Source organism: Heloderma suspectum, chromosome 5 (genome assembly GCF_057233095.1).
Source record: "Heloderma suspectum isolate Gila_16-S chromosome 5, 16-S_ref, whole genome shotgun sequence".
NCBI lineage: Eukaryota > Metazoa > Chordata > Lepidosauria > Squamata > Helodermatidae > Heloderma > Heloderma suspectum.
In genome coordinates, this window is record NC_139462.1 from 231,807,693 (window position 1) to 231,830,354 (window position 22,662).

Sequence of the window (22,662 nt, forward strand, 5' to 3'; positions counted from 1 at the left end):
GGGGGCTTCTGCTCCGCCCCGTGGCCGCTGACATTTGGGCTCCCTCAAGGTTCCACCTTGTCTCCATGCTTCTCAATAGCTACATGAAACCGCTGGGAGAAGCATTGCTTGGAGGTTTGGACTGCGGTGTCCTCATTGTACAGATGACACCCAGCTCTTCCTCTCTACCACCGAAACCCAGGGAGGATGTTAAAACCCTGTCTGGGAATGGTATTGGGATGAGGGCTAACAAGGTGAATCTTAGTCCAGGTAAGATGGAAGTACTGAGGGTTGGGAAGTCTGCTAATCTGGCTGGAGGCTTCGATCTGACTGGATGGGGTCACACGCCTCCTGAAGGACTAGGTGCCCAGCCTGTGCATGCTCCTGGCCTCGGCACCATCTGTGGAGGCACAGGTGGGCTTGGTTGCCAGGTTAGGCACCTAAGGCCCAACCTAGAGAACGCTGACCTAGCCACAGTGACTCAGGCCTTGGTTTCATGAAGGGTAGATTACTGCATTGAACCCTACATGGGGCTCCCCTTGAAGATGTGTTGGAAGCTGAAATGGACACAGGATGTGACAGCTAGAACGGTTGCAGGAGCTAGCTAGGTGCTTGCATGTGTGAGTCTGAAATGGCAATTGTATTTTCCTGTGTTTTGTAATCCTGTAAGCTGCCTTGTGGGGGCAGAGTACCCTGGCACCAGGTGCATTACAAATCTTTAAAAATCAGTCAATCTCTGCAAGTCTTGAACTGCTTACAGAGCACCCAAAACTGGCCCAGTCGCAGCTGTCCTCTTCCCCTACTTGCTGCTCCCCATTGGCAGTGGCATGGGGGCAGGTGCCTTCCCTAGGCACCCTCCATCCATCCCACCAAGAGCACGCAAACCTTCAGCGTCGCAGGCCTTCTCTTCCAAGGGCAGAGGCGCTTCTCATCGAGGAAACTCTGGTGTGCAACCAGGGCAGGACTCTGAATGCCCGACTGTGGATGGGACCCCTTTGGGAGGGGGCTTTGGTTCCATCACTCCATAGTCGAGCCCCTGCTTCGAGTGCAAAACATCCCGGGCTCACTCCTTGGCACGGCCAGTTGAAAGAGCCTCTGGCGTTGAGTGATGCAAAAGACCTTCCTCAGCCTGAGAGCCTGGACAGCCGCTGCCTGTCATATTAGACCAGTCTTCCCCAAGCTGATGCCGTTAGCCATGCCAGCTGGGGCTGATGGGAGTTGCAGTCCCAACATCTGGAGGGTGCCAGCTTGGAGGAGGCTGCACCAGGCAATGATGGGCCCCATAGATAAGCAGCCTGGCCTAGTCTAAGGCAGCTTCCTGGGCTTCTTTCGGGCCTGGTGCCGTCACTGATGTGTTCTCCTCTTCTCTCCCCCACGCTCCAGGTGCCTTGCATTCCATGCTCGGGGCTATGGACAAAAGGGTCTCTGAGGAGGTAAGGCGCAGGTGTTAATTTCTTCCCCATGCTAGATGAATAGTGCTTAAGCACAGGTACGAAACCTCAGGCCCAGGGGCAAAATCTGGCCCTTTGGGGGTGCCAGTCTGGTTCTGCCAGGAGGCCATGCCCCCATTCCCTGGCTCCATCCCTTTCCTTCAACCGCCAATCGTTTGGTGGTTTCCCAGCTTTTCCGCATTTTTTCCCCATTCTAAAAGGTTGAAGTGGCAGTAAGAACTTTAAGCTTACTGGTATTCTTTGAATTTTGGCTCTGCCCCTTTTGCCTTTGGCCCCGCCCACCATGAGATTCCCCCCACCCCAGAAATGGAAGTTGACCCTCAGGCCGAAAGAGGTTCTGCACCTTAATGCTAAAGCTGTCTCCAATAAGTTGATTTGCAGGGGGGGGTCTTATTTTTCAGGGGGCTTAGGTAAACAATGATGCGGGCCTCAGCAGATGTGCTTTCCTCCCCATGGCTCGCTGCCGGCCCAGTTAAGAATATTGCAGCGGGGCGGGGGGAGGAGCAAGAGCGGGAGATGAGCAGGCAGAGGAAAAGCTGGTGGCCGAGCAGGTCGCTGTTTGGAGCATGCTACAAGGCCACCTGAAGGGGCAGCTTTGGTTTCGGAAGGCCTGGAGTCACATCCTGCTTCATTCCTGTGGAACAAGCACTGAGTGAGGCCCCTGTGGAATTTCTTCATTGACAGTGTCTCTTGGTTGTGTGCTTCCAAAATGGCTTGCCTCAGTCAGTCCCCCTCCCCAGGGTGAATAGGGTTTTAGCGGGGCTGAGTGCCTCGATAGTCCCGACGCAAGCAGACCTCCACAACGTGGGGCATGTGCAGCCCGCCAGCCATGCATGGCAGCCTGACTCCTCGCCCTCTGTTCCTGGGGTCCCAGACAAGGAACAAAGTCAGGAGGTTGGTCCAGCTCCTGGTGGGCTGTGCTGGGCTTGGGCAGCCTTTGGAGGAGACTGTCCAAGCCCAGTGGGCTGCCAACTTGTGGGGGCATCCTGTTGCCCCAGGGGTGTTGAAGCTCAGACCCAGAGTCACAACCCAGCCCTCCAGCGTTCCCCAGAAGTACATGCCCCCTTCCCCTGACCCCATTCCCTTTCCCCCAGCCACTAGTCGTTCAGGGTTTTTCCGGCTCTTGTGTAGTTCTCTCCCTGTTCTAAAAGCTTGAAATGCCTCTCTTGAGGCGTAGTTACTGGCAGGAAGAGCTGTAAGCTTACAAGATGTATTTTGGCCCTGCCTCCTTTGCGTTCGGCCCCACCCACCACTGGAATACGGCCCCTGAGAGCTTCTCCACAATGGAATCTGGCCCTCAGGCTGGAAGGTTCTGCACCCCTGTGTTATTCAGCCTGGGCTGTATTTGTTCTTAGGGCATGGACTGCTCTTGATCCTCACTGAGGGGTCCTCTAGCACGGCTTGTTGAAAATGGAACTTCCCCCCACCCCCAACTGTTGTCTTGCAGGGCATGAAGGTCTCCTGCACCCATTTCCAGTGTGCGGCGGGCGCCTTCACTTACCTCCGGGACCACTTCCCTCATTCCTACAGTGTCGATATGAGCCACCAGATCCTTAACCTGAACATCAACCTCATGCTGGTAAGAGTGTGTGTGGGAGTGGTGGGGGCGGGGGGGGGGGGAAGCTTCCTCAGAGACAGCCAGTGCTTGGAAAGTGCTGCAGCTCCGTGGCTGAGCATGTGACTTGCACACCGAGGCTCCCCGGTTCAGCTCCCCAGATCTGCATTTCAGAAAGGACCAGGTGATGCCAGAGACCTCTTTCTGCCACAGACCATTAGCCATGCTGGATGGGGATGAGGGGGTTGTAGTCCAGCACACCTGGAGGGCACCAGGCTGGGGAAGGCTGCCCTAGAGAGCTACTTCCGGTCAGAGAACTGGGCTCAGTAAAGAAACTGGCTAACCAGGGATAAGGCAGCTTTCTGTGTTTCCTTTCCAGTAGGATCTAGCAGCAAGCTAGTTGCGTGCCACCTGCCTCTGGGAATCAGATATAACAGATCTGGGAATTTCTTCTGTCCGTGGGAGAAAGGGAAGTCTGCAAGCATGCAATTAATGCAGAACTCTTGGGATGCAGCTGCAGAAGACAACAGTCGCTATCCTTTGCCTTATTTTCTTGGCGCATCTCAGTTCTGTACCGCTTCCAGAGGGGTAGCCGCGTTTGTTGCAGCAAAAGCAACCAAGGGTCTTGTGGTACTCTAAAGATGAATAAAAATCTATAGTGGCATTAGCCAGCACACCATGGCCGCTAGCTACGATGGCTTTGTGCTACCTTCAGGATTGGAAGCAGCATCCCTCTGAATTACTAGTGCTAGAAAAAAGCAGCAGCAAAGGGCTGTTGCCCTCCTGTGGTGCTTGTGGACTTCCCGTAGGCATCTGGTTGACCCCTGTGGGAAACAGGATGCTGGACTGGGGAGGCCTTTGCTTTGCAGGGTCAGCCACGTTGCTGTCACGGCGTCCTGCTTCTGGTGGCAAGGGCTCAGACTTGATGATCCCCAGGACCTCTTTCCTCTCTCTCCTGCTTTGGCCAAGCCATGCTCACATTGTCTTTCTTCTTCTTCCTTGAAGGGCCAAGCTCAAGAGTGCCTCCTGGAGAAGTCGATGCTGGACAACCGGAAGAGCTTCCTTGTGGCCAGGATCAGTGCTCAGGTGAGATGTTTGGGGAGCCTTAAACCTAGAGGATGGGGTGGGGAGCTTTCTCCCTATAACAGAGATAAAGCCGGTCAGCATCCTGTTTGCTCTGCAGTTAGATTTGCCCAGAAGGGGTCCCCTCCGTGCCTTCTCCAAAACCGGCAGTAATGTACCCATTCCTGTCCTTCTGCTTCCATCTCCCTCCCCAAGGTGGTGGATTACTATAAAGAAGCATGTCGAGCTTTGGAGAACTCCGAAACAGCCTCCCTGCTGGGGAAGATCCAGAAAGACTGGAAGAAGCTGGTGCAGATGAAGATCTACTATTTTGCTGCCGTGGCCCATGTGAGCATCATAGGTGGACGAGATCTGGGGAGCTGTGCTTGGTCCAACACTCCCTGCCCCGCAGCACCCTTGGGTTTGGCAACCCATTGGCTATGTCATCTCCCCTAGGATAGGCAGTTAGTGCTCCACTAACATCTGAGGCATTCCTTCGTGTTTTTTTAGGGCGCAATCCTATGCATGTTTAGACAGAAAAAAGTCCTACAACTCCCAACATTCCACAGCCACCCACGCCCTGAATCTCATTTTTCTCTTTATCCTGCTTTTTCTCAGTACACCACTTCCAAATACGGAATAAATAGCAAATGCCCTGAACTATATCTGTACCCCTGTACAGAGCTATTAAAGTAACAAACAAAGATTCCCCAGCCCCTTAATCTCAGCCAATAAAGAGATTGTGGTGGTGGTGCTGTTTCTGGAGTAAGCTTTCATAGATCTTTTAAATTTTCCTTTCCAGGTTTTGGCACCTTGATCCTAATTTGTCACTTCTGGTCATTTAGGACATAGAGACTGACCAAGGTTGCGTGGCAGGGCTTAAATGTATTGGCCTTACACGACTGGAGAGCAATAGTTGTCTATTCCAATACAATATTCTGATGAGAAGTGGTTGAAAATTGCAGTGAATCAATTCAGCTTTCAGACTCACCTATATTTTATCTGTCTACACTGCTTCGTGACGTTAGCAAAGGTGGCGCTTGGACAACACCGGCCTCTGTGTGTGTTTTGCCGTAATTTCAGTTTCCATGCCAGTGATAGGGGCTTGGGGAGGGAGGGGGCATTAGAGGTGTAAGTGCAAACTCTCTAGCATCAAGCAGAAAGAGTTTCCTGGATGTTCTTCCTGCCAGTCTGCTTCAGCCAGTCTGCTTCAGTTCATTCTCCCATTTCCTTACAGTTGCATATGGGCAAACAAGCAGAGGAGCAGCAGAAGTATGGGGAGAGGGTAAGCAGAACCGGCACCTTCCAGAGGCCAGGCTGTCTGTCTGTCTGGGATGGAGGGTAATCCGACTTGCAGGCTGTGGTTGATCTCCAGGAGGGGGTTGTCTTTCAGCCGTTTGAGGATTGCGATGTTGAATTGGCTGGCTGCTGAGGCGTGAACAAATCTGTGTGGCAGAAGGGCTGGGTTAAGTGAGTGGGATGCAAAGAGGCATGCTTTGCCAAGCACACGGAGTGGCTTGGGTGTGCCCAGTGGCATTTTTGGACTTCCCTTCCCTTCCTGGCCACATCATCCGCTGCTTCTGAAGGTCCCCTCAGAAGAGGTTTGCGCAGGGAGGCTGGAGTTGAAGAAGTATAAGCCCAACGCCTCCTTGAAGGTGTGGAGCTAGTTGTGCAATTCTTCACTTCATGGCCAGTATGAATGTGGCTACCTGGCTGTCACCCAGTCACTTGGCTCCTGCACATCTGTCAGACTCATTCCTTTCCAATGAAAACCTGGTCTCTGGCTTATTCTGCACCAGGGGCCATCCAGATGTTGTCGGACTGCAACTCCCATCCACTCTTGCCAGCATGGCCAAGCGTGAGTGATGCTAGGAGTTGCAGTCCAACAACATCTGGGAGGCCACACATTCCCAGCTCCTCTTCTATGTCCTTGTGGGTATGAGTAGGATGGGGGAGTGTTGAGTGAATCCAGCAAGGGGCTGGGACTTTGGGGGCAAGGGGAGGAACTGAAGTGCCATCTCTCCTGGAGATTTAGCTGTTGGCAGGGACTGGATTCAGCATGAAACTTGCTTAAATTTTTAAGAAGATTCTCTAGGATCTGCTGTATTCTCCTCACCAGGAGTTTTGCAGTAAAAACCCTGGGTCTTCCAGCCTTGAGGATGGCGGGTGACAGTGTTAATTTAGACAGAGCTAAATTCAGATTCCACCAAGAAAAGCAAAAAAGCAATGCAGTGTTAAAAAAAACACCATGTGGGCTAGCAAGCCTGAATTGGTAGCATATGGTGCAGAGCAAGAGAGGCTACAGTTCAGGAAAGATTTTCTGACAGGAGAAGATTTTGTGTAGAAGCCCAAGGAGGGGGTGGGAGGTGCCCTGATAGGTGGTGCGGAAGGGGAGAGAGTAGAGTGGGTTTTAGGAGCTGTCCATAGTGCTGAACCGCTTAGTGCTGGATACCTGTTAACTGGAGTTGTGCTCGTCCTATGCCAAAAAGAACATAAGAAGAGCTGTGCTGGATCAGACCCAAGGCCCATCTAGTCCAGCATTCTGTTCACACAGTGGCCAACTAGCTGCCCACAGGAAACCCACAAGCAGGACATGAGTGCAGCATCACCCTCCTGCCCATGTTCCCCGGCAACTGCTGTACATAGGCACACTGCTGCTGTTACTGGGGGTAGCACATAGTCATCAGGACTAGTAGCCATTGATAGCCTTCTCCGTCAGGAATTTGTCTAACCCCCTTTTGAAGGCATCCAAATTGGAGGCTATCACAACGTCTTGTGGAAGGGAGTTTCATAGTTTAACTCTGCACTGTGTGAAGAAGTCCTTTTATCTGTCCTGGATCTCCCACCAATCAGCTTCATGGGATGACCAGGTTGGGTTGCAGTATTATGAGAGAGGGAGGAAAATATTTCCCTATCCACTTTCTCCACACCATGCATCATTTTGTACACCTCTGTCATGTCTCCCCATACCTGCAACTGGTTGGGGGGTGGAGGAATGGTTGTGGGGAGACTCCAACTGATAAATTAGTTGACCGCATAGCCTTTATTTGCTCTTTCCACCACACTATTCATGTGTTGAGACTCTATTTGATGTGCTCTTCTTGAGGCGAGGGCTGGGGTATAGGAACACCCATCGTGTTGGGGGATGTGGCTGTGTGGGTGCAGGAGCAAGGGGGGCAGCTGTGGGGGAGAGCAGGGCAGCCACCGTAGATGGCCGAGAACATTCTGATGGAGCGCCCCCTTTGGCAAGGCCCCTGTCACAGTGAGCTAGGAATCACAGAGCTGGGAAGGACTTTGGAAGTCGTCTAGTCCAACCCCCTGCTCAAGGCAGGCTCTGCAACACAGCTGCAGCATCCCTGATAGACAGCTGCCCAGCCTGTGCTTAAATACCTCCAGCAAGGGAGAGCCTTCCACCGCCCAAGGCGCTTGGATGTAGGTGTGTATTTGCATAAACACATACAGTGTATGGTAAGTGGGGTGCAGTAGATGATTGACTCTTCTGCCCCCCCCCCCAATATTTTGGACCTGGCTGTGATTAGTGGGCCTCACAGCTCTAGTAAAAAACAAAGTAGACCCCACAAGCCCAAATCCCTGCTGTAGGGATTTTTGGTGGATGAGTGTCTTGGTTTTGCTCTGTCTTCCTAGAAGGTCCCTCTGCATTTGGTTTATTTGTGAGGCTTTGTGCAGCCCAGTTCTGTTGCTTTTAATGTAAAGCAAAGCCAGTTTGAAAAATGCTTGTGGTTGACTGAATCTCTGCCCTCTGTGTAGGTCATCTACTTCCAGAGTGCCCTGGATAAGCTCAACGAAGCCATCAAACTGGCCAAGGTACAGCTCTTCCTTCCCTTTTTAAATTGTTGGATGCTTTCAAGCAGGCTTCTCCAGCCTGGTGCCCTTCAGGTCTCTTGGGACTGCAAATTCCTAGTCAGCATGGCAGTTGTAGTCTGGAGTTCTGCAGTTTAAAAAAAACAACTGGGTTCTGTGGCTACAAAATCCATATTCTGCAGTTTAGTGAGGTTGTGCAAAAGAACTGGATTCGCATACATTTGTTCCATTTGCACTGCTAAACTGACCTGGAAACCTGGCTCTGAGTCCCGAAGATTTTCTGTATGACTGCAAAGATGGGGAAAACGCTCAACCTCTCTGCTCCCAAACCCTTCCCTTGGAATATCTAGTAATGGATGCACTCCAAACTGGGGGGAAATCTGGTGCTTTGTGAAGAGAGTTCTTCCAACTAGAAATGGAGAACATTTCTAGTCTGTCTGCACTCGCAGAGCTTAGAACCATATGAAGCCATCAGCTTGAGCCTGCAGATCTATTGTTAGCCTCAGGAACAGCGGGGTGCATGTTTGAGTCGTGAGAATTGGAGAGAAGGTGAACACACAAAGAGACTTGCCGGATCAGACAAAAGGTCCGTCTAGTCTAGATGCCTGGTTGGGAAGCCCGCGAGCAGTGTTTGAAGCCCGCGAGCAGTGTTTCTCTGGTTGTTGCCCTCTAGGACCTGGTATTCAGAGGCATATCACCTCTGAACCTGAAGCTTCCAGATAGCCAGCATGACTGGTAGCCATGGATAGGTAGCCTTCTCCATGAACTTGTCCAGTCCCCTTTTAAAGCCACCCACATTGGTGGCCACCATGACATCTTGTGGATGTGAATTCCATAGTTTAACTATGTGCTGTGTGAAGAAGTACTCCCTTTTCTCTGTCCTGAATCTCCCACCAATGTTTTTGGTTGATCCCTGAATTCTAGTGTGTGTTGTGTGTGAGGAAGAAATGTGTCTCCACTTTCTCCTAGGGCTTTCTTTGCATCATTCTGTGGTTGTCCACACTCCTTCTGTTTGCCGTCTCTGAATCACTGTTCAGTGAGATGTGTAATTGAAAGCATTTTAACTGTGATGCGTGTTCTTGCAGGGTCAGCCTGAAACTGTGCAGGAAGCGCTGAGGTTCACCATGGATGTCATTGGCGGAAAGTGAGTCAGGGCTGTGTGTTCTCTCCTTCAGGTGCCTGGGGCTGTTGTGTCTCTGTCATGCCATTCCCTCCCCTGATCTTAATTTTGTACCAAGAGAACCTGCATAATGCGAAGACAGAACAATTGTAGGTTTGGCACAGTCTGTTTTTTCCAGACTTAAAAAGTTTTTTTCAAGTCCATGCAGAATATTTTGCAAGGCTTGGGGTTGTAAAAGAGGGAGACAGTGGCATTTACTTGTCCACAGGGAACTGGCATCTTGTGAAAACTGAGTCTGAGGAGTGTGGAAGTCCCACCTTTTGACTAATGGAAGCTTGTTCTGCTTTTCTAAACACTTTCCATATATTTTCACGATTGGTTGATTATCTGCAACCATGAGGACTAGAAACCTCTTAAGAAGAGTCAGACCAAAGGCCTCCCTAGTTCAACATTCTGTTTGCACAGTGGCCAACCGGATGCCCCAGTGGGAAGCCCACAAGCAGGACATGATTCAATATCACCCTCCCGCCCATGTTTCTCAGCATCCTGTTTATACAGGCCTACTGCCCCTGATCCTGGATATAATATAAAGCCATCATGACTTGTAGCCATTGATAGCCTTCTCCTGTTTTTTACATGCCATGTAACTTAAATTCCTAAGCTACACCATAAAGTAATGCATTCAAGGAGTGCACGGCGGCCTGTGAGTGTCACTTTGGGCTCATGGGGGAAGGGGGTGCTGGCCAGAGCCTCCATCTCCCCTGCTCCACTTTACGGAGTTCCTACCCAGCAGTCTCCTCACCCTCCAGGTGCCCACTCAGCTGTCCTGTCCAGCTGTTGGTCCTGTGACTCCAGGATCCCTAAACCTGCTCTGTTGAAAATGAACAGTGTTGATATTGGTGTCCTGCTCCAGCCATATTTTCAGTTGAAGCTAGAAGATTCTCTCTTGGGCCCCCAAGTTCTGAATGGTCAGCCTTCTAAGTGTCTCTTCCTCAAGCGAGGCCCTTCTGGTCTTTCGTTGTTCTTCAGGTACACCTCTGCCAAAAAGGACAATGACTTCATCTACCATGAAGCAGTCCCTGCTCTGGATACCTTGCAGTCAGTGAAAGGTAAAGGGAAGAGACCTGGTCAGTGCCCCCCCCCCACCCCCATGTGTCTAGGGTGGGGTCGGCTGCATTTACGGCTGCATTTAGGCTAATCTACCAGCTTTACGGCCGCAAATGGCACCCACTATGCCATTTGCGTCCGGAGACTGACTTATACAGAGATACGGCACGGCAATGGCTGCCAGCTGTATCGACTTTCGCCAGTGATGCGGAGCAGGTGGCCGGCTCCACAGGATCGACGTCAAGAGGGATCCGACCTGGACGGATTCCATGGGGAGGCGGAGGTGAGTGCTCCATTCCACCATGGACTCTAAAGAATCTGGCCTCATTGGAGTCCGTGGCGGAATTCTCCGCCATCCCTAGGTCAGACGTACCATGAGGACTGGTGCCTGCACTAAATAAAGCCTTATCAGAATAGGTTTATTCTTTAAAAATGATGTAGATTATGAAATCTTGTCTTATGTGGTTTAAATCGTCCTTCTCCAACCTGGTATCCTCCAGATGTGTTGAACGACAGCTCCTGTAATTCCCAGCCAGTGTGGCCGAGAGGGGTGCTGCACAAAGGGTAATTCCCATTATTCCCAGTCCGTGATTGGAGATAACAGGGTCCTCCCCCCTTGGAGAGGAGAGGGACTTAGGAAGGAAAACTCCACAGGCCGGGCGGGGCATCTCTGCTGGACAGAGGTTCCATGCCTGCCTTAAAACTTTTCTTAGCAGCATGCAGGACTCACAACTTGTACTTTTTTCTTTTAAAATGTGTTACTCAATTGTACAGGCACTATATAGGTGTATGCTAGTGGTAATTTGGTGTTCCAGTTGCAGCCTAGGAAGTTCCTCCTGGCGCCCTCTGGGGATGCCCAGCAGCATCTGATCTTGCACCACGGTCTTGTCTTGTGTCCAGGTGCACCCCTCGTGAAGGCCCTTCCGGTCAACCCCACAGACCCAGCTGTGACGGGCCCCGATATTTTTGCCAAGCTGGTTCCGATGGCTGCCCATGAGGCCTCGTCTCTCTACAGGTGAGCGGCCTCTTTCTCTGCCTGGGCTGCTTTGCATCCTGGGAAGCTCTTTGGCCTGCCAGCTTCTTGCGAGGGAGTCTGGGCCGCTCTGGCACAGCGTGGGGGCAGATGGAATCGGTGGGAGACGGGAGGCTTTCCAGTAAGGGCTGCCTTCGGAGGAAGGAAAGTAGTGAGAATCAGAGGGGTTTGGGTCAGTGCTGGTTAGGTTTTTGAGGCGGGGGGCAGTGCTGTTCTGTCAGACATGCCCTCGAAAGGGTGCGCCTGTCTTTGATGTGACAGTGGCTAAAGTGACCCCGAAGCCAGGGGGGTTGCAGCTTTTTGCAAGAAGCCTTTGTACGAAGTGGTTCTTCCTGTTTGTTCCCCTCTCTCAGTGAAGAGAAGGCCAAGCTGCTGCGAGAAGTCATGGCCAAGATCGACGCCAAGAATGAAGTCCTGGAGTATGTATTCTTCTGGAATTCACTGGGGGAGCAGGGAGGGAAGGAGAACCATTGTGGAAGGGGGGAAGGGGATTCCACGCACACACACCCCGATAGGTGTAGCATCCCGGTGGGCTTGGATTGCGCAGCCTTCTCCAACCCACCAGCCTCGAGAGGCATTAGACTGCAACTTCCAGAATCCTGGATTCTGGGAATTGTAGTCCATTGCCTCTCGAGGGTGCCAGGTTGGAGAAGCCTGCTTCAGTGTGATCATCCTCTTCAACAGTCTTTTCATGTCTGACTGCCATATTGGGGGTGATGTTGGTAATGACATTGGAGTGCTCCTGGCTCCCTGTTGTGTGCAGGATCCAGAGGCTCTCCAGGGCCCTGGCTTCCACGGGGCTCGTGTGTGTAGCTCACCCGAGGGGGGGGGGGGGCTCTGTCACGCGCCCGAACCTTGCGCTGTGCAGGTTGAGCTGTGGGAGCCCATTTGATTTCATTTGTTTTGAAATGCTTGCACCTGCTTTTATTTTCCATAGCGAAAGCAGGGCTGGGCTGGGTAGCGGCTTGCCCGTCCAGCTCCCTCTCTGTGCGCAAGGGGAAGGGTGAGGCCTGGTATGTTTGCACAGGCTGACTGCAGTGTTAAGGACTGCCGTATAAGTGTGGATGGGCCATCGCACGTAGATCTTGCTTTTCTGCGAGGCCAGGTCAGCCATTCACGTACCACTCAGGACGGGTGGAAAGAATTACCCCGTGTGACCTGGCCAAGGGAATGGATAACTGGCTGGTGAAGCGGCTTCTTGCAGCCCTGGCAAATGCAGACTGTCCTGAAGAGGAGGTGCGCTCGGCACAAACCCGCAGGGCTGCGAGTCTGTCTTGGCCTTGTGGGTGATTCCCAAAGCCCTCTCCCCACGCTTAAGGCCCTGGAGCATGGGATGGTCCGTGCAGACTCTGGAAGGTGCTGTCTCCTCTCAGCCGTTTTTCCTCTCTTTGCAGACAGTTCATGGACTCCCTGCAGCTTGACCCTGAGGCAGTTGACAATCTGGACGTGTACAACCACATCCCGCCCATCTTGATGGAAAAATGCGCCGCCCTTAGTGTGCGCCCGGAGACGGTGAAGAACCTTGTCCAATCCATGCAGGGTGAGCAGCTGGTTTTAGGGCTCCCACATCCTGGAGTGGGAGGGAGGCATAAGGTGCTGCTCATGGGGCCTGGCGCTGCCACATCCTTCCTGGATGTGCGTGCGCTTTCTGTGCCACAGAGCAGTGCAGGCAGCCCGCGGGCCCCGAAGCCACTCCTAACCACAGAGCGCAGCAGAGGCCTTTAGGCACGGCCGGGCCACGGGCCTTCCTTCCCGCTCTGTGCAATGGGACAGGCTCCTTTCACCTCTGGGGAGGCTAGAGAGCCGCCGCCTCTCTCCTGCTAGCCAGGCCGGAATCCTTTTCTGAGGAATCCGAGGCTTGGAGGCCAGAGCTGTCCCTGACCGTGCGTGCGGGGCTGGCTTCTGTGCATGCCAGCTCGCTGGGGAAAAGTGCCTCTGAGCATGTGCAGCGCTTCCACAGAAGTGGGCTGGGTTTCCCAACCAGCTCAATCCTGGCCCACACTTGACTGGGCTCCCCCAATGCGATTGAAATGGTGTGTCGGCTTGCAGGGCAAAAGGCAGCTCCCTCCTGGCATGCCCTGGTGGGGTGGGGACCCAGACAGGGCAGCAACTACCTCTCAGGGGGGCCCGGCCTCTGCACTCAGGAGCCTGGCCTCACCTTCTCAATCTGGACCTTTCTTGCTCCATTTCCCCCTCCTCCTCTCCCGCCCAGTGCTTTCTGGCGTGTTCACGGACGTGGAAGCCTCCCTGAGGGAGATCAAAGACCTCCTGGATGAAGATGAGTCCCAGGAACAGAAGCTGCGCGAGGCGCTGGGCAAGCTCCCCCTGCCGCCGCAGGCCTCCCCTCCTCCCCCCTCTGCCGCCGCCGCCTTAGGGCTGGTGGAAGTGGCCAAGGAGTGGGCCAAGTACATGGAGGTGCACGAGAAGGCCAGCTTCACCAACACGGAGCTGCACAAGGCCATGAACCTTCACATCAGCAACCTGAGGCTGCTCAGCGGGCCCTTGGAGCACGTCAGGGCTGCCTTGCCCACGCCCAGCCTGACGGAAGGTGAGGTGGCGATGGGGGGGCCTCCTCCTCCCTTGTCCCTTGGGCACACAGGCCTGTCTCTCTTTCTGAATGGGAAGAATCCCCTGGCTGTCCTTTCACCTGGTTGTCAAGTTCGTTCCCCTCCATCAGGGGTGGTGCTGAACCTCTGTCCCGTGGGCCACATCTGGCCTGCCTCTGGCATCACTCCAGCCCTCTCAGGTTCCCCAGATACCCCCGCCCACTTTCCCTGCCCACGGATTGTTTGGGGGTTTCCTTGCTTTTGTGCCGTTTTTCCCCATTCTAAAAGTTTGACGTGCCTCTCCCAAGGCTGAGTTAACTGGCAGGAAGAGCTTTGAGCCAAGATATGCTGGTATCTTTGATGGTTTGGGTATTTTGGCCCCACCCTTTTTCCTTTGGTCCCACCCACCACTGGATGTGTCCCCCAAGATCTTCTCCGGAATTGATTCAGCCCTTGACTGAAAAAGGTTGGACACCCCTGTCCTCCAGTGTTAAGCAGGCCCATATGTTGGCCATCATTCTATATATGTGTGGTGAAGGGGCAAGGGGTGGGGGGATACCTAATGTGGCATTGGATGAAGAATGTAGCTTCATGGGAATCTCAGCCTCCCCCCCCCCCCACAAGTTTCTAGCCCTTAATATTGTGAAGTGTGATGGCTGTGGGCAAGGTCTGGTGATATTTCCAAACCTAGAGGGGCTGATTTCTAGAGCTGCCGTGCTCCCCCTCCTCTTGATGGCTGGCAGAAGTAATGTGAATTATTCAACCAAATAATTTTGCAGAATAAATTACGAAATAAGTTTGATTTACATGATTTATGTAGACTGGAGAATTAAGCTTTTCTTGGCCCAGAATTGTGTTTTTATGGGTTAGCACAGAAACTTGCCAGTAGTTGAAATGCTCCACCTTTTGAAAAGGCTTTATATGAAAATTTAACTTCCCACTGTTCTTTGAGAAGCCCTTGGATTCTGTGTTGGTGGGCCGCGATCAGCTGTGTAGGTTCTGGAACTCACACTTGACTTGGAAACTGTGTGCGTCTGTTGGGACCCTTTGCTGTTACTGGCCAGGCATTCACCAGCACAACTCCAGCCCAAGATTTCTACTCAAGTTCAATTTTACTTTGTACACCATTGCTCAGAAGAGGGAGTGCAAGGGGTGTATTGTGGGGAGTTGCTCCCTGCCAGCTGGAGTCTGACGGGCTGTGCCTTGCCCTGTAGATGACAAGCAGGTACTGCAGAACCTGAAGCGGATCCTAGCCAAGGTGCAGGAGATGAAGGACCAACGGGTCTCCTTGGAGCAGCAGCTGCGTGAGATGATCCAGAAGGATGACATCACTACCTCTCTGGTGACGACGGACCGCTCTGAGATGAAGGTGACCAGCCGGGTTGGAACAAGCGGCTGTCCCTTTACATGTAATGTGGGGAGGGGTGCTTGGTAATAGCCACATTGGCTGGGAATGATGGGTGCTGCAGTCCAGCACATCTGGAGGGCACCAGGTTGAGGGAGGGCTGCTCTAGACTCTTTTTCGTAAACAGCTGCGGTTTCCAGGGTTCCTTGCAGAGCACGGAACTATGACAGCTGCATCAGCTGACGTTTGCAATGCAGACAAGTACTGAATCATCAGCCAAATAGCTCTGTATGTTTTCCTGAGCACCCTAAGTAACTAAATGCCAACCAGCACTCTGATCTCCATGTCACGGATCCCTGGGGCTCTACTTTCCCTCCTCACCAATTCCTAGAAACCCCTTCTCCCTGCTGTCCCCTCCCTGCAGCCCCCAGTCTCTCATGGCCTGGCCTGGCCTGGCCTTCTTCTCCATCTTGCTCCAGAAACTCTTTGAAGAGCAGCTGAAGAAGTATGACCAGATCAAGGTCTATCTGGAGCAGAACCTGGCTGCCCAGGAGAATATCCTCAAGGCACTGACGGACGCCAACGTCAAGTATGCCGTGGTGCGCAAGATCCTTGCGGAGGTGGAGCACAAGTGAGTGAGGGGATGGGATTGCGGAGGGGGGGCAGTGTTGAGAAGCAGCCCAATGACTTGTTGAACTGCTGACACCTGATTCAGTAGGCAGGAGCCAGGCACCCCCGTCTCCAGCAGACACCCCCCCCCCTTCCGCAGGAACGGCTCCTGTAAGAACAGAAGAGCCCTGTTGGGTGAGACCAAAGGCCTGCCTAGGTGAGCATCTTCTTTCCCCTCATGTCCACTCAGATGCAGGACAGAGCTGCCCTCTCCTGCTGTTGGTCCCACGAAGGGGAGGGTGCGTTAGTCTCAGGGTTAGTATTGGGATGTATAAACCGCCCTTCATTCATGCAACATCACACACAGACAATAAATCCAACATAAAGGCTGTATCATTACACACCAAAAAGCAAATTAAACAACCCTTCAACTAGCAAACCAAACAACAAATTCAATTTAAAATAACTTACTATATATATTTTTTTTTTCTAATTTTTTTTAACAAATTATTGTAGATTTCAACAAAACTTTTTTTTAAAAAAATTGCAAATATAAACTATATGCTTTAAAAGCCTCAGTTTCAAATATTACAACATTCCAAAAAAAGAAGAAAGGAATAGATTACTCATAAACTTCAGTAAAAGCAGATCAAATATCCAAATATAAGTCCATTTGCGAGTGGCGCCTATGTACCACTCTTTCGAATGTTGCTAGTGTTGTTAGGTCTTCAATCCATTGCATTATAGAGGGTGAGCTTTTAACCTTCCAGTATAGTAGTATTGGTCTTTTAGAAGTCAAGAGGGCACGAAAAATCCATTTACGCTGATCATGTGTTATATTCCAAGAAGCAGATAAATAGCTTAAGAGAACATGTACATGCTAAAGAGCTTTCCAGTACAAAGTTTATCCATGTAATAACTTCCTCCCCCAAAGAGGCCACTATTGGGCATTTCCGAAACATATGAATAAAAGAAGCATTAACTGTATCACACCTCCAACAAGGATAATAAAGGCTTGCTGAGTTAGACAAGCCTTTATTAAAGAGACGTTGTGGAGTCTAATAGACCCCAAACAAGGGTTTTTGCTGAATAAGATGTAACCGGAGGTCTATAGACGTATCAGACACAGACGCCAAAAGGGCAGTCCATTGATTAGGCAAAGTAGGACATTCCAGTTCCCTGTTCCATCCCTGCTGAAGACCCTGTGTATCATATTTATTCACTGATAATAAGTATTTATAGACACGAATCATGGGTCGATATACCTGGTCAGCTTCAATAAGTGTTTCCAGCAGCAGAGGGGACTCCGAGGTGATGAAAGCAGCGGGACTGAATCTAGATTCTGACACATGTTGCAATTGCAAATACTGCCATTCAGCTGTAGCAAGCAAATAAAATTTATCTCACAAAGCTGAAAATGGCAGAAACTCATCGTCAACACCCAGTAATTGATCCAGGGTAAAAATCATCCATCCAGGTCTGTCACAAAAACATTTTCTTTCCCATTTTTAAATCTGGATTTACCCATAGAGTCAATTGGGCATGGGAAAATGAGGCAAGCTGTAGTAACTGTGAAATTATGTCTCTGACCGCCAAGATTGTGGGAAGAGTTCTGTCCGCCTTAATATGGCAAGAACCTAATGCCCTCCATGTGGAGAGAGGCTCCAGACAGGAAGATTCCAAAACTGACCAAGGTTTGGTCAGATTTCCACTCCAAATCGGAGTGGAAAAGACCAAAATTGAGTCCAGGTCAGCAAATAAGCCCGATGGTATGTAGCAAGATCCAGGAAGCCGAGCCCACCTTCTTTCATTGGACGCTGCACCCTTTCCAAAGATATCCTTGGTGGAAAGGACTTCCCCCTGCCCCCTCCCCCCGGTATTTCTTTGCGAAACAAAGCATTCCACCTTTGGAGATATTTGCCAGGTATAAGTAAGGGGATCTTCTAAAATAATTACATGTCAAAATGCCTGGGCAAAAAGAAATGTTCTAACTTGGTGCTGAAAAGAACACAAAGCTGGTGTCAATCAGATCTCCTTTGGAAGGAGAAGCCAAGGAGTGCAATGCCTCTAGCAGCCCTTTCCTCCATGCCTAATCCCCTTTTCAAGCCATCCAGGATAGCGTCCACCCCATTTCTTCTGTCTCCCTTTGCCAAGGGAGGCAGAGGGGGCTCCCCTCCAGGAAGAGGCTTGGCCAGGGTCGGAGAACCTTCCTTGACAGTACACACCAGCCTTCTCCAACCGGGTGCCCTCCAGATGTGTTGGACTACAACTCCCCGGCCAGTCCAGCACACCTCGAGGATGCCAGGCTGGGGAAGGCGGGGATACAGGGAAGGGAAAAGAGCAAAGCTGGATCTGTGCACCCTTCCTTCCCTGGCTGCGCCCCATGTCTCTGGCCTCCAGAGGGCACCTTGATGGGGTGGCCCGCCCGCCCTCCTGCCCGCCCCTCCTCCTGAGCTGCCTCTCCCTCCCCCAGGTGGAACACGACCTTGCAGACTCTGGTGGCTTCCTGCGAGGCCTACGAAGACCTCATGAAGAAGTCCCAGGAGGGGAAAGATTTCTATGCTGACCTGGAGAGCAAAGTGGTCAAACTGCTGGAGAAAGCCCGGGCGGCCTCCAAAGTGGCTGAAGGGACCAGGCAACAGGTCTTGGAGAAGTAGGTGGTGTCTCCCCCGGGTGGGGTGGAGGGGGCGTGAATTTCTGTTCTGCTTTTCGCAGCCGTCCTCCAAACGGCTTAGACCAAAAAGGTGAAAGCAACGGTTTAAACAGGCTGCTCAGCAGAGAGTAAGGCAGCTTCCCCCAACTGGGTGCCCTCCAGATGTGTTGGACTACAACTCTCAGCATCCCCCAACCAGCAGGGGCTGGCTGGGGGTGTGGGGAGTTGTAGTCAAACACATCTGGAGGGCGCCAAGTTAGGGAAAGCTGCATTAAAGCCTCGTATTGAAAAGCCAGAAATGATACCTGTAGGAGAGGAATCTCAAGGGGAGGTGGTGTCGCCGAGTGGCTGAGAATGAGCCATGAATCAAGACATTCCCAGTTCAGATTTTGCCTCTGTCAGGAACTCACGAAGTGGCCTCAGGCGAGCTGCTCTTCCTTAGCTCCTGGCCTCCACCCCAGCCGATGCCACAGGGTTGTTGTAAGGATCGCATGAAGCTAATGTGTGTGGAGCACTTCGGACACTTGAATGGGTGCTGCTGATGGGGATGGTCTGGACCAGTCCAGCTCTTAACAGCTGAAACGCCAAAGGCCTGGTGCAGTAATGCAAAGGATTTTCAGGGCCTCACTAAAAGGATCTCTCAGATCTCTTTCCAGAAGCAGAAATGGCCTTGTTTGCTTTACGGTGCCCCCCCCCCCCCGCACCTCTAGGAAGAGCCTTGTCCCCTGATCCCAACTTGGAGATGGGGTGTGGAAGGGATGCCTGAGGGAAGAAGGGGATCCCTGGAGGTAGCAAGGAGCTCTAGAAGCCGAAGTCACAGTCTTGAATCTTGCCCCGAGTCTCACAGCTCAGTAGTGGAGCTGTATTCCCGGAGAGCCGGTGCTGAGCGATGTGTGGTGTGTCATATCTAACTTGGACCGGGCAAGTCCCAAGTTGAAATTTCCCCTCATCCATGACGCTTGCTGTGTGACCTTGGGCCAGCTTCTTACTCAGTCACCCTCTCTCAATTTAGCCTACCCTGTAAGGTTGTTGTGAGGTTAAAGTAGAGGAGGCCTGCATGGCCCAAGCTCTTTGGAGAAGGGCAGGACAGAAACATGCTCAATCGGTGTGAACTTTTGGTGGGTGTGAACTTTTGGTGGGTGCCATGTGCTCCAGGCAGCCCACTCCCAGCGCAGTTGTCCTGCCACGTGCCGCCCCATCTGCAGTCCCCAGGGGTGCCTGCGACAGTTTTCGGATCAGCCCGGGCAGGCGTGGCTTTTCGGCGCATCCCTTCAGGGTGCAGCCGTTGGGCCCTGGGTTGGGTGGGCAGAGGATGGGCCGTGTGTCGAGCGAGGCGCAGGGCTGCGCTTCCTCCAGCCTCCTGCAGGGCCTCACTTGGAGGGCTGCTCAGACCTGCGACGGCTGCTTTCTGGACGGGGCTGCACGGCCTTGCCCCCGCGCTGCCTCGGCTGCCCCCGCAGGCCCAGATCGGAGCGGCCTGAAGGCAGGCCCTTCTGGCCAGGGGCGGGGCGGGGCGGGGCGGGGCGGGGTGGGGCGGGGCACTGCTGCCATGGCTGCGGGGCTGCCTGCTCACGCGGCTCCGGCGTGTGTCTCCTTTTGGCAGAGAGATGAAGAAGCGGCCCCCACCCAGGCCCACCACGCCCAAGCCTGCTCTTCCGAAGAAGGCCTCAGATCTCGATCCGGCTGACATCCTGCCCCTGGGCGCCCTCTCCCTGGCCGACCTGCCCGAGGAGCTGCGGAGCCTGCCGCCCGAGGTGTTGGCCGCTCACCTGGCACAGCTGCCGGCTGACGCCCTGGCTGCCCTGGGCGTGGACCCTGCCTTTGCCTGCTCGAGCCGCAGAGCCCCAGGCCCAGAGGCCCAGGGGGCCGGGGGCGGCGCAGCAAGCAGGCCCGTGCAGCCGCCCAGGCTGCCCTTTGCTCCGGGCCAGTTCATGACTGTTGCCCACCTGCCCAGGCACTACCAGCCCCCCCGAATGCCAGCCAGTTCTGGGCCAGGGTCCTTCCCTGGGGTCTCGGGCCCACCTCCTGTTTCCACCCACCAGATGCAGCCTTCAGCTCATCAAACGGCCCTGCCTCCGATGAGCTCTGCCCCGTCCTTGCTGCCCAGCCCACAGGTCTACCCTCCAGGGGCCCTTGTTCGGGGCCCAGCTGTGGCCGCCACGCAGCCTGCCTACCCTGGGCCACAGCTGCCCCCACAGAGAACCTCCCCCCAGCATCTCCCAATGTCCATCTCTGCCCCTGGAGCTGGCTATGGCATGGGACAGCCGGCACCCAGCAGTGGGGCATTGCCTGCCGGCCACCCCCCCTCTCTGGGGGCTCAGCCCCCGCCCGTGGCCTCTGCCCATTTTGGTGCCAGCACCTTCCCCTCGCACGTGCAGGCTGTCCGCCCGGCCACCACCACTGTGGACAGTATCCAGGGCCCCATCTCCAGCTGTGCCACTCCTCGGGGCCTGGTCGGCCCACTCTCTCCGTGGGCAGGGCCTCCGCCCCAGGGCGGCTTGGTGGGGCCCCAGGGGCCCAGCATCCCGTTTCCCTACAGCCAGGCGGGAGGGCCCCCCTTCATGCCACAGGGCCTGGCTCCTTTCTCAGCCGCCCAGCCCCAGCAGGGCTTCTCCTCACATGGGCATGTCCAGCCCCCCCTGGAGAGGCAAGCTGGGCCCCAGCTGCCCCCGCAGCAGTACCTGCCCCAGTTCCAGCCCCCACCCCCGCAGCCTGCCTTCCAGCGTCCATTCCCAGGCCAGGTGAGCGGCCAGCCGGCGGTTCTGGGCCAGGTCCCTGCTCATCCCCCCGGCCACGGGCAGCTCCCTGGCCAGCTGGGCCCCCCCCACCACTATCAGCTGCCCGCCCACGACACACTGCCTCCACACGCTCCGCCTCCGCACTCTGGCGCCGCCCTGGCCTTCCCCTCCACTGTCTCCAGGGGGCCTAGCCTCCCCGTCGGCCTGGGCGGGCCAGGCCAGCCCTTGCCCCTTCGCCCCTTGCCGCCGGGCTCCCCGGCCCAGGGGCCCTTTGGCCCTGCTCCCCCTGCCCCGAGCCAGCTGCCTCCTGGAGCTCCCGTGGTGCTGACGGGGGGCCCTCCCGCCAGCCAGCCTGCCCCGCCCCATGTGCCCCCCGCGCCCAGCCCAGCCCTGGCCCAGATGCAGGGCGGGGTTGTGGTGCCAGGGCAGGCGCTGCCCTCCCCTGCAGTCTCCCCCCAGCCCCCCCTGCCCCTCCAGACCCCCTCCGGGCCACTCCCGCAGCTGCCCCCGCCCCCCCTGGCCCCCGGGGCTGCCTCCCTCGGGCAGGCAGCCTCTGAGGCCCCGTTCCAGCGGCAGAGCTCCTCCACCGACGACCTGCTCTCCTCCAGCCCTGAGAGCCAGCATGGGGGCGCCAAGGCCGCAGTGGGCCAGCCACTGCTGCAGCCCACCAAGGCCGACGCCCAGGAGGGCCTGAAGCCCAAGGCGGTGCGGCTGATTGAGCACGACCCCTACGAGCAGCCCGAGCACCTGCGGCGGCTGCTCTCGGAGCTGGGCCGCTTCCAGGCGCTCGTGGCGGGCCTGGGCCAGCCGGCCCCCTCGGGGGCGCTCAGCGAGCTGGATGGCGTCTGGAAGGCGCTGCAGGAGGCCCAGGAGAAGGACGCCCGGCAGCTCTCCATCGCCATCGCCCGCTGCTACGCCATGAAGAACCGCCACCAGGACATCATGCCCTACGACAAGAACCGCATCGTGCTGCAGTCGGGCAAGGACGACTACATCAACGCCAGCCGGGTGGAGGATCTCTCCCCCTACTGTCCCACAGTCATCGCCACCCAGGCCCCGCTGGCCGGCACCGCCGCCGACTTCTGGCTCATGATCTACGAGCAGAAGGTGTCGGTCATCGTCATGCTCGTCTCTGAGCAGGAAATCGAGAAGGTGGGTGGCTTGGCAGCCAGATGGGAACGGGGGCGGGGGGGGGCGCCGTCAGCGGCTGGATTTGAATCCAGATCTCTGGAATAGCCAAGTGTGTTTTAGGATTTTTCCCTTTCTTCCTTGTTGCAAATGGCCTCCTGGGTATCTTCCTAGACTTGGAGGACGGGACCCTCCGGTATCATGTCAAACTGTTAACTTAAACAAATCCGTCTTGTTTCAGTGGGCTAACACTGAGGGCGTTCCTTGTATTGAGGACATATGCTCATTTCTTTGCACACATTCCCTTCGTCCTCCGGTACTTTCCCCCAGCCATAAGGATTAGCAACTTGCCCCGTTTAGAAACAAAAGCTGGAGGTTCTCCGGGCTCCGACTGTGTGTGCCAGATCCTGAGATCGCAGATGTGTAGAAGGCCAACAGAGCAGAGCTGCTTACCGGCGACTTGCTCCTTGACTGGTGCGCCTGCGCAGTCTCGCCCGTGGACATGGGCTCTGTG

General features: G+C 54.4%; 1 protein-coding gene across 1 annotated transcript in view; it reads left to right on the forward strand.

Moving 5' to 3' along the window:
* Window positions 1–22,662, forward strand: part of PTPN23 (protein tyrosine phosphatase non-receptor type 23) — a 50,181-nt gene that overhangs the window by 18,697 nt on the left and 8,822 nt on the right. The window contains exons 5-20 of the mRNA XM_084859593.1: window positions 1,363–1,412; window positions 2,878–3,009; window positions 3,991–4,071; window positions 4,264–4,395; window positions 5,285–5,332; window positions 7,816–7,872; window positions 8,955–9,013; window positions 10,019–10,098; window positions 10,997–11,111; window positions 11,483–11,548; window positions 12,524–12,669; window positions 13,342–13,677; window positions 14,890–15,044; window positions 15,500–15,651; window positions 18,103–18,282; window positions 19,886–22,172. Coding sequence (XP_084715719.1) covers window positions 1,363–1,412; window positions 2,878–3,009; window positions 3,991–4,071; window positions 4,264–4,395; window positions 5,285–5,332; window positions 7,816–7,872; window positions 8,955–9,013; window positions 10,019–10,098; window positions 10,997–11,111; window positions 11,483–11,548; window positions 12,524–12,669; window positions 13,342–13,677; window positions 14,890–15,044; window positions 15,500–15,651; window positions 18,103–18,282; window positions 19,886–22,172 — 4,076 coding nt within the window. The remainder of the gene's footprint in view (window positions 1–1,362; window positions 1,413–2,877; window positions 3,010–3,990; window positions 4,072–4,263; window positions 4,396–5,284; window positions 5,333–7,815; window positions 7,873–8,954; window positions 9,014–10,018; window positions 10,099–10,996; window positions 11,112–11,482; window positions 11,549–12,523; window positions 12,670–13,341; window positions 13,678–14,889; window positions 15,045–15,499; window positions 15,652–18,102; window positions 18,283–19,885; window positions 22,173–22,662) is intronic.